This window comes from Hylaeus volcanicus, chromosome 6 (assembly GCF_026283585.1).
Source record: "Hylaeus volcanicus isolate JK05 chromosome 6, UHH_iyHylVolc1.0_haploid, whole genome shotgun sequence".
NCBI classification, from domain to species: domain Eukaryota; kingdom Metazoa; phylum Arthropoda; class Insecta; order Hymenoptera; family Colletidae; genus Hylaeus; species Hylaeus volcanicus.
The window spans coordinates 13,363,106-13,381,001 of NC_071981.1; the positions used below are offsets into that span (position 1 = coordinate 13,363,106).

The following is a 17,896-nucleotide window of genomic DNA, read 5'->3' on the forward strand; positions in this document are numbered from 1 at the left end:
ATGCGCCATATTTGATTAGTATATGGATTCATAGGAATGATACCTATTCGTACGTATCATAAGTATTGCACTACCGTATTTACTTTGAAGTGTTGAACACTCACTGAACTATATTAGTATAGTTCAATGCGAGCGTGACCCCCATTGAGCACAGTTGAATGGGAATCACATCCACATGGTGCGTTGCATGCGTTGATGGCGCTCAATATAGATGTTTTCTGTTATTAATCATTTAGGTAATATCAATTAATAACAGAATATAAAAAGACATTTTAGTTTTATTACAAAAATACAAAATGAGACAAACAATTTTAAAACTGTACAAAGATCTGTTGCGCTACGGAGACACGTTGAAATACACGGAAACGAAGTATTATAAGAACAAAATTCGTAGTAGTTTCAAAGAAAATAAGTGCTTGACCAATCAAGCAGACATTGATTTTCAAATACAGGTAAAATAAACGTAAATGTAGTTCACTTTTTTGCTTGCAGTTATTTCCAAATGAATCGTTATCTACGTTACTTAACCTAAAAAAAGCTCATCTCAATTTACGAACTTTTCTTTTCAGAAAGGAAATAAACTTTTGGAGTATCGTCGAATCGTATAAGTAATTTTTTGTAACGAAAATAAATATGTAATTATGTGAAGATTGCAACAATGTTGAAGTCCTTATCAAACAGATATTATGTCCAATCCTCTGCTGGTTACATGCTTCTATCAAGCTGTGAAAAAGTTTGTAGTTTTCTGTGTGGTGGAAATAATATTTATAACAATTTAGTCAATGTTCAGAGTAGTAACAACCAAATTCGATGTAAGTCTTACAATCGCTTTTTAGACTATTCAAAAGTACCTAAACTCGATGAAAATGATCTGCAAGAGCAACACGTAAGAGGATCTGGTCCTGGTGGTCAAGCAACCAATAAAACATCTAATGCAGTAGTTTTGAAACACAAACCTACCGGACTAATTGTAAAATGCCATGAAACCAGAAGTTTATTACAAAATAGTAAAATTGCTAGAGAAATAATGTTAACAAAATTAGATGATCTAATCAATGGCGAGGATTCTATTAGAAATCAAGAAAAATTGCTTCAAAAAAGGGATTCAATGAAGAAGAAACAAAAGCAAAAGAAATTAAACAAATTAAAGGAAGAATTTAAGAAACGTGAATCCCTAGATGGTACATTCAACAAAGTTAATTAATTTTGAACTACACTTTTGTAAATATTGAATAATGTAATTTTCCTTAAGTGTAACTAAACAATGAATAAATAAAATTGAGTCCTTGTCAAATTAAAGTCAGGTGCAATATCATTAAGTTAATACATTAAATTGTATCATACTTTTGATGTTGAGTCACAGAAGTATTTGTATTGCATTGTTTACTGAGTCTAGACGGTTAATATTTTTAAAAATAAACGTTAAAGCATGGATTAGAACATACATCGCATTAATTAAGCCTTACATTAATATAAACTTTCTCAAAAAGAAGCTATGAAGAAACTAGCAATTACAGAAGTATTTACTTATTAAGAAATATTTGCAAATATGATTAAGCGTAATTTTCAGTTGGTAATTGTCAAAATGTTTACAACCTGTTTGTAGCACAACTGTAAGTTTTTTTTATTGAAAAAATAGAAATAGGAATACTTCTGTGACTCGCTACACGCGCAAAACAAATGTAAGAGTAAGAAAGGTTCAAAGTACGTAGAATGTTTCTTTCATTTTTAATGGAAAATTCATATCTTTAATAGTCATCTCTTTTTTGAAATCATGAAAGGCTTACAATTATTTTTCTTTGAAATAAAATATTTAGGTGGACCCTCGTAAGGGACTTTAATATATAATGTTACATTCAATGATGCATTTTGTAACAGAACATGATCGTTTCGCTACGATAAAGCTTGTATGCAGTCTTTGCACGCTGTAAGAACAGTTTTAATTAATGAAAATAATTTCCTTTGCATAGATCCTTCTCACGCGTACATCTGACAAAACCTGAACGAAACGAAGTAGTTTGCAAATACAAATACATATAAATTATCGTCAAATTTGTTTACGAACGCCAACGACTGCATCTAAAGAATGTACAAGGTTCTTAACGGAACTATTATTGGGAAAAGACACTAACAAGAATATTAATAAAATCCTATTGATGGTGCCAATAGTGTTAAATACTATTCTACATACACAAATAATATTTTATACAATAATGTACAGTTGGCGAGGATATAGATTAAATTTTCAAACCGAGAGAGGTGCATGCCCCTCGATTTGAAAATTTTAAATATAACAGAATCTTATCGAGGATTTCAGCTAGTTTTCAACCACCGTCTGAATTGACCGCGACCGGCTTTTAAACGTTTTTTCGGTGGTTGAACGTTCGATCTCGGTGAACTGGAACTTCTTAACCGTCTGTTGCTCGCGATTGTTACCGAAAGAATACTGTGGTCCATATCAACTTGTTCGTCGATCTTCATCATTCTAACGACTGGCTGAAACTCGATGCTCGAACGTCTCTGTTCGAGCTCCGAAGTTGCCATGATTGTCGGACTAACGCGTCCCGATAACGCGCACTCAACCTCCGAGTCCTGGGTTTCCGACGACACAGTGTCGACTCGTCGCTTTACACTCTTCAAATTCTGTTGCTTTTTACACGTAATACTTAAATAGGAATCTTCTTTACAGTTCTCATCCTCAAACACCGTGTTCGACGATATATTATTCTTTCTCCTACCTCTCCTCGAGTACATACGTCTCTTCGATACTACCCTAGTTCTTTTGTACACGTTATTGTGACGTTCGATCTCAGAGTCAGGATTGTCAGGATGACCTTTCTGCTGTTTCTTCCTGGGCAGCCCGTTAGAGGTATGATGTTTTCTGGAAACGATTACAGTTTCTGTGTCCTTTCGACAAAGAATCTCGTGATTCTCGAGCTCCGCCCTCGATTCACACGTCTCAGACGTTGGATTGTCGCGCTGGCGTTTCTTGAATCGTCGATCCGACATAGAATTAACATCCTTTCGAAAAACGTTCTCGTGATTCTCGTCGTTCCCTGGATCGTTCTCCGATACCTCCACGATCTCCGGCAAGTTTTTCCCGAACGTGTACTCTTTAGTTAATACGAAATTTCTCTCAGTCTCGTTACATATTTCAGACGTACGCGAAACGACGCACGTCTCACCATTCGTATGTAATAGGGAATCGTATATTACCTCCGTACTCCCGTTCTTCTTTTCTTCTACGTCGTGGCAAGCGTTAGAATTCGAGGAATACACTTCAAACAAACAACTATTGTCTTTTGGCTGATCGAAACTCGACTGCTCAGTGTTCTGCACGATACTGTTGGTAATGGATATTCTATCATTGGCTTCTTCCGATACTCTATCGATGCTGTTCGCGACCAACTCGTCGCCACACTTCTCACTCTGTTCGATATTCTTCTCCGACAAATTTTCCCTATCGTCCACGTCTCCAGGAGGTTTGCTCGGAAGTTTTTTCTTCATTTTAATTCCAGGCCATCCCGTTCGATTTTTTCTCTTTTTCCTTCGCTTCGAAGGTGACTCGATGTTGCCTTCGCCGCACTCCGAGCTTGCGCACGAGGAGTTCTCTAAACAGTTGACGATCTCGTGACAATTGTCCAACAATTCCAACAAGTTCGACGGTGGTCCTTTCGGGATGCCAGGCTCGTAAAGGTTCAATTCCATTTGCGTGGCGTCCGGTTCGAAGGAGTCGTTCAATTCCAAAGTGTCGTTCGCGTTGAGCATCTCGTCGATCGTCTTCACCATCGCCTTCAGTTCTTCATCCAGATTCTCGGATTTAGGATCGGGTTTTGAATCAGGCCTCGGCGTGTTCATCTGCGACCTACCAGAATGACACTCCTCTATCGTATACAAGTTCGATGTTTGTTGCTGTTGTTCCCTTTTTCGTATTATCGTCGACATAATCGCCAACGTGGACGCGTGACACCTAGGGCTCTTCCTCGGGGATCGTCCTACGCAGCCTGAACTTCGTCCACGACCTTTCCTCCTACTTTCGCTCCTATTATGATTTTTCATTAGAATCTCGTGAAAATTATCGATTTCGTACGGTAAAAGAAACGGCTTCAGCGAGTCTCCTTCGCTGAAGTAGTGCCAATACTCTGCTCCCGCATCCTGTCGTTGATAGGTCTGATACCATGGTTCAGATTTTGGTACGGTTTCGAAAGAGAACTGCATCTTTTCAACCTCTGCTGAAGGTTTGGACGGATAAACTTTCTCCATGTCGATTGGTACTACTTCTACAATTTCCTCCGCTTTCGTCGTTCCTTCGGTTACCGGAGGTTCCTTGATGCCAGTCAGAGGTGCCTGATACCTCAATCTACTCCCAGGCGTTTCGAACTTATAATAATCGACGTTGTCTTTGATGAGAGCTTCGGCCTGCGTCAGCCTCCTCTTCCTAGCTCGACCCAAACTCAAGGAATCCTGCGAATCCTCTTCGATAGCCTCCATTTTCACAGGCGAAGTGAAGTTTAAGGAGGAACTGGGGCACGCGGAATGGTCGGCATCGATACGGTCACTATCGGTGTCCCTTGGTAATACGCTACTTTGCTCTTCGTCGCTCACTTCGCTCGAATCGTCGCGTTTAAGCTCGCCAAACATAAAGGACTCCGCTTCGTCGCTCAGTAGCGACAACTCGGATTTCCTTACGCGTTTAAATCGTACGACTACCGGTTTTTCGCTCGATGGCAGTTCCTTCTTCTCCTCGTCGTCCTCCCTTTTGACTATACATTGCGAGTTACTGTTTGGCATTACACTCGACCGTAATTTACTTCCTAACACCTCCACTTTGTAATACGCGCGATTGTCTTCGATCAAACGTTCCTCGACGGACAGTCTATTTCGTCCCCTAAAACTCCTACCACCTCTTCTGCCCGTTTTTAAGCACTTGGGTTTAACTAGTTTTACCTCGTTCCCTTCCACATCGTTCGACACTTTGCCATCCCCCCGTTCGTCCTTTATGCTATGACCGTTACAGATGACGTCTTTCTTAATCTCATCGCGATCGTCGGAAACCTTCTTTGTACTCGATATAATGTTCTCCAACTGATATTTGCAATTCAATTCTTTCAGAGTTTCGCTCCTAGATGCCCTACAGGAATCGTTACCGCTGTCATTATTCGTCATTAGAGCACTTTCGTTATAACTATTTTTTATGCTACCGTTTATCTGATCGTGATTCCTATGCTTCCCAGGATCTCGATCCTGTTTAACGTACTCCGCGTTCACATTGTTCTGTTCGTTACAACAAGTTATCGTCCTTTGTACATCCTGATTACCAGAATCGTTATTTTTATTACACACTTCACCACAATTTGTCTCGTCGTCGTATTTTCCAACTAACCCCGTCGAAAACGATTTGATCTTATACTCGTTCTGCTTGGATTCCGTTAAATCGTGTTCACGCACCAACTCGTCGCCCCCCTCGTCTTCTTCGATCCAGATTGTTCCTTTCGCTCGTTTCTTTATGGTAAAACCCTCGAATTTGTCATAAAACTTCTCCGTTTTCTCCACCTCGTGCCATGGGCTACCTTTCGACCTCAACAAGTGCCCGCTCTCGTGTTTCGCACGTGTGCGTAAGTTGTGAGGTGAACTTAGTTTTAAATTGAGATTCCTACGGGTACCGTTACACTGCACCATTTTTACATCGTCGACTCCAAAATCACCTAAACTTTTCGTATTTCTATCCACCTTTCCCTCTGGCAGTACTATGTCGCGAAGATTGCGATCTTCATTGGAAAACAAGTTACAGTCTTTTCTGTTAAAGAAATACAAGAAAACTTGATTAATTGATGTACAATGTTTAAATCTTTAAAAAAAATGAGTATCACTGCTCTCATTGAACATTTAAATCGAATATAATATTTAACAAAAACGTGGAGTATATCTATGTATATAGCGTACGTACTCTATATCTTTTGTTCTGTTTAGTTTAAGAAATGCCTCCACGTTGGCTCCCGCGTTGATCAGAGAATCCAAAGACAAGAAATTGTCATTGTTTCGGACGAAGCCGAGATGTTGATCGCTTTGTACATGTTTGGCCAGATCTCGATAACTGATACGACAAATTTCACAATAACCGGAAGCCAACTGTTCAGTTCTGCGACCACGAGTGGCAGTTGTTCGTGGTCTCCGAGTCATTTCTCTACCCTGTTTGAAATCAACAATAATACTGTATATTCTATTGATATATTAAAACAATAAAAAAATGGATTATTGACGTTACCTCCTCTTGTTTGATAGGCTGAATACCTTCCCTGTTTTCTTTGACCTCTGCTCGTAATTTTTCCACCTTTTCTCGTCTTTTCGTGTTGAAAGGACAGGAGCCTGGATCCCCGGAAAAATTTAAAGTTGGCCACACAGGCAATTCAACAAAGACGGGTCTAGTGGACCTACACAGGTGCATAATTATCAAATGAAATACTTTAACGTACGAATAAGTAAAGTTTACAATGAATAAAACCAATGGACAGTTACATGTATTAGTTATCCATTGTAAAATATGCTATTTCGTAATTCAAATTCCAATTTTTATTTAACAAGTAACAAATAAACGATTGTTTACCTATTACACGTTATTAGAAATGTTTACATGGATAAGAATGTTGCTTATCTCTGTTCACAAAAATTACGTACCTCTGGAAGGCCTCGAATTTTAGATAGGGTCCCTTGAGGTGCCTGACCTTTAAATCTTTAATTGAAGTTTGTTGACTCGAATGCTTCGACCGTTTTAAATGATCCGCGTCTTTAACGGATGCGTAAATTCTATCGAGCCAAGCCTGAAGTTTATCGATCGCCCAAATAGGAATTCCCCAATTTTGGGCGTTGTAAAGCGGATCCACGGAACACTGTTGTGGCTGTATCAGAGCACGCTCCAACATTGCATCCACCCGCGATTTCTATAACATTTGACATAGATGAATGTGGAAATTAAATTGCATACAGTATAATTAAGTCTTTTTTTAAATGCGATACTTACAGATCTTTGGGTAGTTTGACCCCTCAGAGCGATAGAGTTGGACAAGGGACAGTCGGGACTAAAATATGGAGTTGATGGAGTTGTCATGGGGGTTGGAGTTTCTAAACTCCTCAGCGAGGGGGGACCCCCACTGCCTCCACTGACAGAACCCCATTTATGTTTCCCAAAGTTTATGCTACCAGTCTTATCTACCCTGTCGCTCACTACTAGATTAACGCTTCGTACTAAAAATAGTTCTATCACCTGAAAAAAGAAAAAAATAGTATGTTAATGGTTGCAATACATCAGAGATGACAAATTAAACCTTTGTGACCACATCTAGATTTCTGTCTTTTAATACACCTTGGGTTGTTTTATCACAAATACAATAAAATCCAGGGCATAAAATGTCATTCAACTTGAAATTATATTTTTTGAAACTTGCAAAGCACTTTTATGCCATCAAATCCTCTATAGAGTATGTTTTATACACAGCATAAATGTTTGAGTAGCTTGGAATGCATTTAAACCTTGCTTGAATGCTAGGACCAACAGATGTCAGAAATATCGGTTTTTGTTAACCCTATGCTATATAATTTTGGATCTAAAACATTGCCATTGTTGAGACGAATGAAGGAACACTTGTATGCATTTGATATAGAAAACAAAGAACTTTAGACGTATAACACCTGATTAAGAAAATATTTCAGGTAGGACAAAATTTGAGCTAAACTAAACTGCCACTAAACTTTGGTTATAATCTAATAATAAGAATATAAATAAGTAACACCAACTGGTGTGTATCGGAAACAGTTCAGAGGACACGAAGGGGTTAATTTGACAGTACAAAACCACGTCTCTGGTTAATGAAACAAAAAATAGCAGTCAGACAAAGAACGGGAATAGGGCGAATTTTCAATGGTATTTAACTTACGCAAAAAAAGGTGACGCTGCATGGAAAGGGGTGCGCAAAATGTGAGGACGCTTGGTGATAAGTGACCCGTTGACGGATGCACGGACACACGTTTACATCGCGGTATGCTGACGTCAAGCAATCTCGTGTTCTTCTCAAACGCAACTAAGCGCGCTATCAACCGAATTCGCCGAAGCGCGAGCCATGCATGTGTAGATGGGAAATCTTCATGTAGTCAACAATGGTTGCCGCATTGTTACAGTTGCCGCGTTCTAATAATACGACTTGCGGGGAACCAGGACAATAACGAAGCACACGTGGGGTAGATCGAACGAAAGGTACATAAATTCGTGGTGTTGCGATCGGTAACGCTAAGGTAAACGAACTGCCCGAACCAGATTCACGGTTGGTCAATGTGTAATAGGCGAGTTTACACTCGATCACTGTCAAATGGTCTTGAAACGCACCGAAACCACACAAAACAACTTCCTTAGAACGGCACTATGTTTATCGGTTCGCGAATTCGCGAATATCAAGAGTTACGTGTTTGAAAACTCGTCGAAACGTTTGCGTTAAAGATGTCTACGGGAAGGGAAGTTTCTGGAGTTGGTGTCTCGAGCGACGAAACGAAAGGAAGGAGGCAAAGGAAAAGAGTCGCTGGGACGCGCGACGAGATCGTTACTCGCGGGGGAGAACTGTCACGCACAAAATGGCCATTCGCCGTTAACAGCTTGGCAGACGAGCCTGGAGGCGGCGCTTCGCGTTCTTGCTCGCTCTCCGTCGGCGTACGTTGCACCAAAGTGAACGCGGTAGTTCACCCGAATATATGAAAAATAGTTTTTCCTGTATTTTCATGTCCATTTTTTTTTCTCACTCTAATCCGCACCACAACGCGACAACTGCTGGCTACGAATGTGATACGCTTCGTTGTGCTTCTGTGGCTACCCTAAAGATGGCGCGACGCGACCCGGTTTTTCAACGACTGTTTGTCAACAGAAATATTTTACGACAGTTTACGGATTTCGTAAAGTTCGACTCGAATAAAGGTGCTGATTTTCTCAATTAAACTTAATTAAATCGATTCACCGAAATATCGAGTCGCACAGAATTGATTTGTCGAAAATCGATTCGAAAAATAATTTTTTAGTTAATATCTGTATCTTCGGTGTACTTTGAAAGCTTTTAAGGTGTTTATATTTACGGCATTATAAAAGAAAAAATTAACCAAAAATGATGTGATCGATCGTAGATTATTTGCGATTATTTAATGGTACTGAATTTCAAAATAAATCTCTAGTTAAATAATACTTGGGCGACTGAGGGTGTATAAAAAAATTAAAAATACATCATTATTTGAGGTCTTAAAGAAAGGATTAGAAGTCCTCCCATTGGAAGGACTGTATCAAAAATGTTATCATGCGGGCCTCAGAATTCCGATTACGCCACTGCAAGGCTGCGATCGCCAACCATAAATATTGCTTGTTCTTGAAAATAAGCATTCTGCTGGAACGAACGTTCCCTATAATTGGTAGATATTATCTGTTAACAATACTTTACGAAGAATAAATAATCTCACGTGTATTCCAATTGCGTTTTAACAATGACCAATGAAATAAACCTAGATGCTTCGACAAAAATATATTCTGTTATTACAAACAAAAATAATACGCGTGAAATTTTAATAGAACGAAATAAAAACGAAATGATATGTTTCAAGGAAAGCTATACGATTAAAAACAGAAATGATGGCCCTCTAAGAAGGTATTATTAATATATAAATGTGTTCCTATCGATCGGTTTAATTTTAATTATTCGAAAGTGAAATTATATTCCAGACCGAATCGTTTTTTAGTCATTCACCAAAAGTTATGAGTATTCACTTATACTATATACTATCTTCTTTAATCCGAGATTAATCTTTTTCTCTCTCTACGATATCGCAAGCTTTCGAGAAATTTGGAGAAATTACTGTAACAATCGGTCATGTGGATTCTAGAAGCTTACGGGGAAAGTCACCAAGCTCCGACTACCCCTTCTCCATCAAGCACACAATTCTATTCGAAAACATTTGGCGGCTGCGTAGAAGCATTTCTGTCGATTTAACCTTTCGAAATACCTAAACCTAACCTATGTGTGACAAGTCGCAAAGGTGGCTATAAAACGACGATACTCTCTCATATTTATTTCTTCTCGAAAGGAGATTTCTTTCTTTATTCGCTATCTTCGTGGAACTTCGTTATCTATCGGCACCTTTTTCGATATCTTTGATATTTACGAATGAATTTTGTTTCGTTACTTTTCGTTCGTTAGATTTGTGCACCTATTTCAAATGAAACATGTTTCTCAGCGAGCATAAGATCACGTGTCTATAACTTCGAATGTGTGTTATATGTCATGCGCGTTGCACGTCAAATTATTTCTAACAAGTTATAGAGAAAAATATGGCGGGAAGAAAGAGAGAGGCAAGAGATGTATTACGCGAGAATAAGTGAGAAAACAACACGTGGCCGAGAAGAAGAGAGAGGAGAGACGAAACGAGAGTTATCGCGAACGCACTAAAACTATGTATGTATAATGAATTAACGACAGAAAAACGAAGGGGAGGAAAGTGAAGGTTTTACGAATGAGATCACACGCAATTGAACACTTACCCCGCCCAAATCTTTGATTTTTGCTTCTATTTTGGTTGTGGTAGCATGGTTCTTTATATCCAAGTAAAAAGATTTCCCTTCCAACGGTTTCAAGTTCTTCTGTGTACGAACATCTGAAATAACACGAAAATTTGTTAGCTTTATGACCGTTTCCAAATATAACAGTTTTTAAATATCAACACAGCATGCAACTTCCAAGAAACGAATAGCGTATTAATATTTTAAGATCTTGTCGCATGTAGATAATTGTACGGACGTGAAGAAAGACATTTTTGTTGGTTTTACGTAGCCAAGTGTTTCAATATTTTGATTACAATATGTTGAGTGCATCGAAGAAGAGAAATAGTTTGGTAAGGAATGGAATGAAACACATCGTTACGAAAAGGTAAGTTAAGTAAGTAGTTCTTTCAAGGGGTTAGGCGTTGTAACGTATCGTGTGATGAGATCATCATGCAAATGTCACAGGAGGCATATATACATTCACGTATTTGATCGGGAGAAAGACTTTTACGTAAATACGTGACTTGTTACGTATATTAAATAGAAATGATTTAGAGAATATCTAACGTCTCGAATAGGATTCGCGAGCATCGATAGATATGAAATGCGCATATGTTAGACGTACGTGAGTGATTGGTTAATTTATTTTCTCTTGGTGGCTGCTTGTGCTCCTGATGCTGAATTTTGGACGGAGATACCATTCCTATGCTATGCACCGCACAGACAACAACGATATTTTCCTTTCACTGTACTTTAGTATTTTTAGAACACTTTCCATTCTCACGAACATACCACATACCATCGCAGATGTTTCTCTGCATAATCACTAATCGTGCACGTTTTCGTAGAAAACCGTTATCAATCGAAAACTATTACACCAAAACTTTCATTTTGGAACAAGCGATACCCGAAATTGTCCGGACCGACCTGAACGTATCGACGCAATGAACTGAGGCTACGTAGAACAGCCGTTTGAAATTATGTACGGAAGCCACATGTTAGCCAATGTAAAAAAATGTCCCTGGATTTGGTAGAAATCGTAGGGAAACGATGAAAAAATTGTATTTTTACAACTGTTCGATTAAATTTTGTTTTAAACATAGAATCGTTTTCGACCAAAATAAAGACTATCTACTATTTAACAATTAGATACTAAAACGTAGTAATAAGTAGTAAAAAGTAAGATGGTAAAGATAGTAAAAAGTAGAAAAACAACTATCTAACAAATCCTATAAATTAAATGGAGCAATCACGAGAAAATAGTTGCAAGAAAATGAATTTCGAAATACAATTATTTAAAATTTACCACGTTATCAAACAACAAGGTTATGAAAGAAGCTCATATTTTGTGATACATTAAAATCACGAAATATACTTTGTATGATTTGCATACAATGTTAGCACAGTATAGATGATGCGTAATATATATTATAGATGATATACTATAGTATAGATGATAAACCTGTGACCTGATAATTACTTAAAATTTAAATATAGGGAAATTCTTTTCAGTTATTCATTGGCCACTCGGCTATCTTCAAGTGAAATGAAAAATACTGTAGTTGGGACCAATTTTACTCGATGTCTTCTTCGAAATTTTAATTATACTCATTATTAATAAATATATTAGGAGGTGACACCTTTATTTGTCCAACGAAAGATAACTGAAGGTTATTCCAAAATGTCATTTCAGTCCTACTTTTGAAAATACGTTTTTATACTCAGTTCTCGATTTTTATACAAAAAGCAATACTACTTTGTATCGTTTCAAATTTACTAATTGAACTTATTGGCCAATTTTCTCCAGAAGATCCTGCCTTCGATGTTTTGAGAAATTTGTCCAAATCAATCGTGCTGTATTGATAAATTATCGATTCAATGGATAGTATCTAACTGATAAGTCTTATCAATGCGTTCAATTAACAAATATTCGGGGTAGAACAGTGATTACGTATCAAAAATATTACTTGTTCTATAGAAATAAATTTTTAATAGGTATTTTGGGAGTTTTTAGAATTTACTAAGCCTCGATCTTTGGGAGACCCTGCCGTGTTTCGATGCATTTCCTGTTACAAGATAGTTTAAAACATAGTTGAGAAACACTGGAAATCATGGTGACGGTAGGAGGAGAGCACATCGAAACACACTTGTCTGTCAGTCGTCGTGAAAGCGATTGTCGGATGGGTGGATCGTTGTAATGAGTTGTTTAAACGCTAACAATGTCTAATTTTTTACGAGCTCTGGTTTTCGGAGTGCTTTTTAGCTTCGCGAACACCACCATGCCTCATCCCTGGTACGAAACTTTACCAGCGGTGGCTTTAGATTACAAAGTTCACATCGACGCCGGAAAAGAAGATTGTTACTTTCAATATGTTAATTCTGGCGCTACTTTCTACGTAAATTTCCAGGTACCTGACCGTTTTTACAATAGTTACTTTGTCGAATACTATTTCCTATTAATTTATTCCAAACTACGAATTTGTACTTTGAGTTGCAAGCGTTTTCTTCGGTAGTAAACATATTTTGAATCATTATTACTTTCGAAACTGATGGTAGCATATGTGTACATAATATTGTGCTTTTGAACCATGTGTGTTGTGTATACACGTATACTTAAGGAATTATTGTTATGATTTCTTCTAATGTTTCATATTGTTTACAATTTGCTTAATACTTCTTTGAACAAAATTATCAATTAGTAAGATCCGAATTCAAAATCTTGACTTGAAAAGGTTAATACACATTTTTTACCAAATGATTTTATATTCGGTTTCCTGAAATGTTTCATGCTTGGTAATTAATGCTTTTTTTTAATAAAAAGAAAAGATGTATTTAGCATGATTATAAATTCAGGTGGTACGTGGTGGTGATGGAAAGGCAGGATTTGCAGTGAGAAATCCAGAAGGTGTAATAGTTCATCCGTATCAATGGCTTCCTAATTCAGATTATCAGGATACAGTGAAGAATGCTGGCTACTACAGTATTTGTATAGATAACCAGTTCTCTAGATTTGCTTCAAAATTAGTTAATTTATATATCACTGTCATCAGGTAAAGTTAAATTCAAAGAAATTTAGTAACAAAAACAATTTGCAAAGTTAAATAATCATTGCTGTCTACTTTTTACAGATATGATGAATGGAATAAATATACGAAGGAGATAGAGGAACTGAACCTTTCGGTTGAAAACTTTACGGTACGTACTCCTTCTATTTTCACTTCACACATAAAATATTAAGTATTTTCTGTTATCATTTTAGAGCGCGATAACGCACGTGGAACGGAACATTAACGAAATGCTCCAGAGTCAACATTTGAGTCGCAGTAGAGAAGCACGCGACTTAAATTTGTTATTGGATAACAATTTTTATGTTCAATCGTGGTCCATTATGCAAATAGTTATCATAATGATAACAACGACTCTACAGGTACATTTTGTGAGAAAATTGTTTGAGGTGAAACCGTCGAAATATTCAAAAGTAGGCATATGAACAAAGTTTAATTACGGCGTATTAAAGATGACACGTTCGGTAAAGGTATTCGCTACGTTTATTGTGATAATGTCAAACTTACGGGACTTCCAACCTGAAAACGTAGAATTCCTTACTCTCAGAATGTTATGTATTTTCCTTAGCTAAAAGTTTACCGTATTCTTGATAATAACATAATACTCCATCTTCACAAAAAACTAAAAGCATTAGCATAAGACTGTACTGGGTTTCATATTTATATGCATGAAACATTCCTCTTATCATTTAGAAACATTATCGTCATTCATTTTTTTAACTGTCAGCATACTAATACAGACGTGCGAATTATATTTATGGATCGATGAATTGATTAGAAAAGTTTATATTGTACTTATACTTGTACTTATACTATAATAAATAATAGCATACTTTTGTTACGGATGTTTATGAATGTATCCAATCCAAGCGACAACGATACTACGCTACCGTAAAGGCCTGTAATTAAGAACAAAAGTAGTTAGGGAATTCTTCAACAAAAGTATCGCTAAAAGTTTTATTCAAAATTATATTATTTAAATTGGTGAGTCATAATTTAATCGCTTAATAAATGGCAGATTGTTTTGCTTTTCGTTGCAACGCACTCCCGCTTAACGCGAGGAGCCGGTGCCTTTGTTTAAGATTTCTTGCACGAACATGCTCCGAGGCGACTTCTTTCGTGTAATTCCCAGGGAACCAGCCTTGTTCACCGTCCAGCAATTTTTCACCATGGAACCAACCGTCCGACATTTTGCGAAGAACGTTTATGACATCTCCTTAAAAATCACCACTAGTGTTAGTAAGATACTAGGTCTTAAATATAGAATATAAACATTTACCTGGATGCAAAGTTAATTCGTCTGGTTGCGTCGGAGAATAACAGTACAGAGCCACTACTTGAGGGCAGTCCCACACCTCGTAAAGAGTCTCGCCAACTAAACCTTCTTTCGAAGGTGAAACAGCTTCCAGCCACCTCTGTCTTTCAGTGTTGCTTTCGCAGGTTAAAATATATTCAATCTGGCGACCACAATAATTTTCTAATAGAGTCAATAGCATTGCGTTACGTCCAGCGAACGGCGAATCTTCGGGAACTGATTCTAAAGCGATCAGGCTCCTTTTACAAGCATCTATTACGGTATACGTTTCGTTGTGAGTACTACAATACAAAACAGAAGAAATACACGCTACAGTACACAGTACGTTAAATTACAATGCAGTAATTTCCGCTTCCGAGGATCCCGATTCCATTACTCAAAAGCGGTATTATTGCAGAGAGAAACAAAATGACGTTGACTTCGAGTATTCATACTTAGACTTATATTTTGCGACTAGAAGGTAATCCGTCAATAGTAAAAGATACAGTGGTGTTTTGTTGAACTTCCTCCCGAACGTGAGCTTGTACTCTGTGTCAGCCTTTGTTAATAACTGTACAACCGGTCCACTTTTTACCAGATGTTTCCCCTTTAATGGGATAGGTGTAACTTTTACAGAATACTCCAATTTCCTGCAGAATATTAATGCATCCTTAAAACGAGTATGTTGAATATTGTGCAACATGTTTCTGGAGATAGGTCTTTACTGTTACCTGGCTAAACACTCCATTTCTACCTCCTGTGCAGCAGCACGTGCACCTTCGTTACATTCCGCGACGACGTTACTTAAATTCGACAGCACCGTCTCCCAATGGCGTCTGTCTGCGTGTTCGATAGGTAATCTTGAAACGACTGCATCGGCCAGTAATGGAAGCCTACACAAAATGTATAAATTATACTCTTCTTTATCTCATTTTTATCTGATTTTCGGATTAACTTTAGAACGATTAAAGGATTGGAAAAGCCTTACCTCGTTATTCGCTGCATCGGCAACATTAGAAAAGAATGCAAAGACAAACTTTGGCAAGCCGGTCGTGATTCTATTTGCGAAACCATTTCTAAAAATTTCACTCCCTTTCGCGATCTAGAATAAGTTAAGCGCGTTTTAATCGACGATATAGAAATAAATAATCATCTAATTGTTAATAAACAATTCATCTTTATCGAATCAGTAGAATTATGTTTGCGTTACACGTGTCCGTACTTGAATCTAGGATAAGCGTCGACAAACGTTTAGTTCGGCACCCGAAACAATCTGAAATCCTAAGTTCTAGATTTCAGGGACTGACTCACCTACCTTAAATCTTTGAGAGTTGTGTCTATGCTGACTTGATTCGAGCAATACGGCACGTAAATATCCAAGAATTTATCAGCATAGTTGAGCAACAAGTCAGGCAGACCGTGCAACATCGGATCCTGCGCCCACAAAGTCTCGAGTTCGGTCAGAAATTGCTCCGACGCCTGTAGCACCCCAGGAATTCCACCGAATAGCTTCTCTTTCTCAACGGAAGTCAACGTTTCGTTCGTCGAGAACTCGCCTAGAAACTCGTTCTCCAGAACGCGAAGAGAATTCAAATACGAGGCTTCCGAGGTCAAAATTTCAAATTTTGCTTCCTGTATCTTCCTCTCCTCTGGGCTCAAACGTTCTAGTGAAGCGAAACGATTAGGTTTAATGAATTTTTAACGGATCATTTGGTGCTGTCATAACGGCTACTTACGTAAAAGACCACTGCTCGTGACCTGCGGAGTCTGGCACCACAACGTTCTGTGCCCAAGTTTGGCAAAATCCGTTGTCGACCGCGACGGCATCGTGTCCTCGACCTGTAAACAAAACATCAACTTTGTTGTCAATGAATGTATTGTAACACGTGGGATCTCATTTAGAGTTAGAGTAAAACTTGGTGAAGTGGATCTATCGATGTACACTCCGGAACAAAAAGATAGCACACTTTAAAATTAACATAACTTTTATTTATTTAACACTACAACCAAGGTTTTGTTTTTATACATTTTTGCAAAATACTTCTATAAACATACACAAATAAAATTGGATTGAATTTCGCCAGTCTATACAATTTTATTTATTAAAAAAAAAAAACTTTTAAGGAAATATAGTGGGACAAAATGGTAGCACATTTAACTTAAAATTGTGTATAACAATAAATCAACGAATGATATTTAATACTTAATATCTTGTGGCTCCTCCTTTACATTTAATAACAGTCGTCATTCTCTTTGGCAAAGATTTACAGAGTTTTTTAAATAGTTTTTTTGCTTTAATTGCTCCCACTCATCTTGAATACATTTTTTTAATTCGGCAATATTTCCAGATTGTCTGCCATTTCCATATACAGCTCGGGCAAGATTTTTCTAACAATTTTCAATAATGTTAAGGTCCGGTGACCTTGTTGGCCAATCCAAAACGCGAATTTTTTCTCGAGAAAATTATTCTTTTACTACTTTTGCAGTGTGTACTGCGGCATTATCCTGCTGAAAAATAAACTTCTCTCCAGCAATTCTAGTGGCGTAAGTGTTTATTTGTTCCTTAATTATTTCCAAGTACATTTTGCTATTCATTTTTCCAGTTATAAATTTGATTTCCATTTTACCTTAGTACCTGATATCGCACCAAATCATCACTTCTCATTTCCCGACAACTCGAAAGCTGTTCCTCTTTTCGCATATCATGAACATAGTAATGCAGACCATCAGGTCTATCTAAGTTAAACCTCTTTTTATCCGTAAATATTATTCTTCGCCATTTCTTCCGCATATGAATATTCTTTTCCGCAAAGTGTAATCGATTCATCTTAAGTCGCACAGTTAACCAACCCTTTTTTCTTCGATTTTCTTCGTGTTATGTATTTGCAGTTTTGTAAAACACGTCTCACATTCTTTATATTAGCGTCTACACCAACACTTTGAGCTATTTTCGTTGCAGTCATCTTAGAATTTGAT

General features: G+C 37.6%; 5 protein-coding genes across 5 annotated transcripts in view; 3 read left to right on the top strand and 2 right to left on the bottom strand.

Annotated features, from left to right (window-relative positions):
* Positions 1-14: 14 nt before the first annotated feature.
* Positions 15-707, top strand: LOC128878922 (uncharacterized). The gene is made up of 2 exons (XM_054127598.1): positions 15-452; positions 570-707. Exons 1-2 carry the CDS (start codon positions 297-299, stop codon positions 606-608), a joined length of 195 nt encoding a protein of 64 aa, XP_053983573.1. The 5' UTR covers positions 15-296; the 3' UTR covers positions 609-707.
* On the top strand, positions 659-1,348 carry LOC128878920 (mitochondrial translation release factor in rescue). The gene has a single exon (XM_054127595.1). The coding sequence runs from the start codon at positions 659-661 to the stop codon at positions 1,202-1,204; it is 546 nt and encodes a 181-aa protein (XP_053983570.1). The 3' UTR covers positions 1,205-1,348.
* Positions 1,349-1,715: 367 nt separating this feature from the next.
* On the bottom strand, positions 1,716-11,496 carry LOC128878904 (uncharacterized). The gene is made up of 7 exons (XM_054127566.1): positions 11,187-11,496; positions 10,562-10,674; positions 7,019-7,261; positions 6,676-6,938; positions 6,266-6,431; positions 5,948-6,189; positions 1,716-5,797 (listed from the first exon to the last, which is right to left on the bottom strand). The coding sequence occupies exons 1-7, from the start codon at positions 11,260-11,262 to the stop codon at positions 2,314-2,316; spliced, it is 4,587 nt and encodes a 1,528-aa protein (XP_053983541.1). The 5' UTR covers positions 11,263-11,496; the 3' UTR covers positions 1,716-2,313.
* Positions 11,497-12,635: 1,139 nt separating this feature from the next.
* On the top strand, positions 12,636-14,467 carry LOC128878918 (transmembrane emp24 domain-containing protein 1-like). The gene is made up of 4 exons (XM_054127593.1): positions 12,636-12,969; positions 13,415-13,611; positions 13,690-13,756; positions 13,821-14,467. Exons 1-4 carry the CDS (start codon positions 12,781-12,783, stop codon positions 14,049-14,051), a joined length of 684 nt encoding a protein of 227 aa, XP_053983568.1. The 5' UTR covers positions 12,636-12,780; the 3' UTR covers positions 14,052-14,467.
* The window catches only part of LOC128878905 (uncharacterized), a 28,915-nt gene continuing 25,110 nt past the window's right edge, over positions 14,092-17,896 (bottom strand). The window contains exons 9-15 of the mRNA XM_054127567.1: positions 16,657-16,759; positions 16,236-16,584; positions 15,909-16,022; positions 15,652-15,813; positions 15,376-15,570; positions 14,906-15,222; positions 14,092-14,842 (exon numbers count right to left, since the gene is read on the bottom strand). Of these exons, the coding sequence (XP_053983542.1) occupies positions 14,631-14,842; positions 14,906-15,222; positions 15,376-15,570; positions 15,652-15,813; positions 15,909-16,022; positions 16,236-16,584; positions 16,657-16,759 (1,452 nt within the window). The 3' untranslated portion in view covers positions 14,092-14,630. The remainder of the gene's footprint in view (positions 14,843-14,905; positions 15,223-15,375; positions 15,571-15,651; positions 15,814-15,908; positions 16,023-16,235; positions 16,585-16,656; positions 16,760-17,896) is intronic.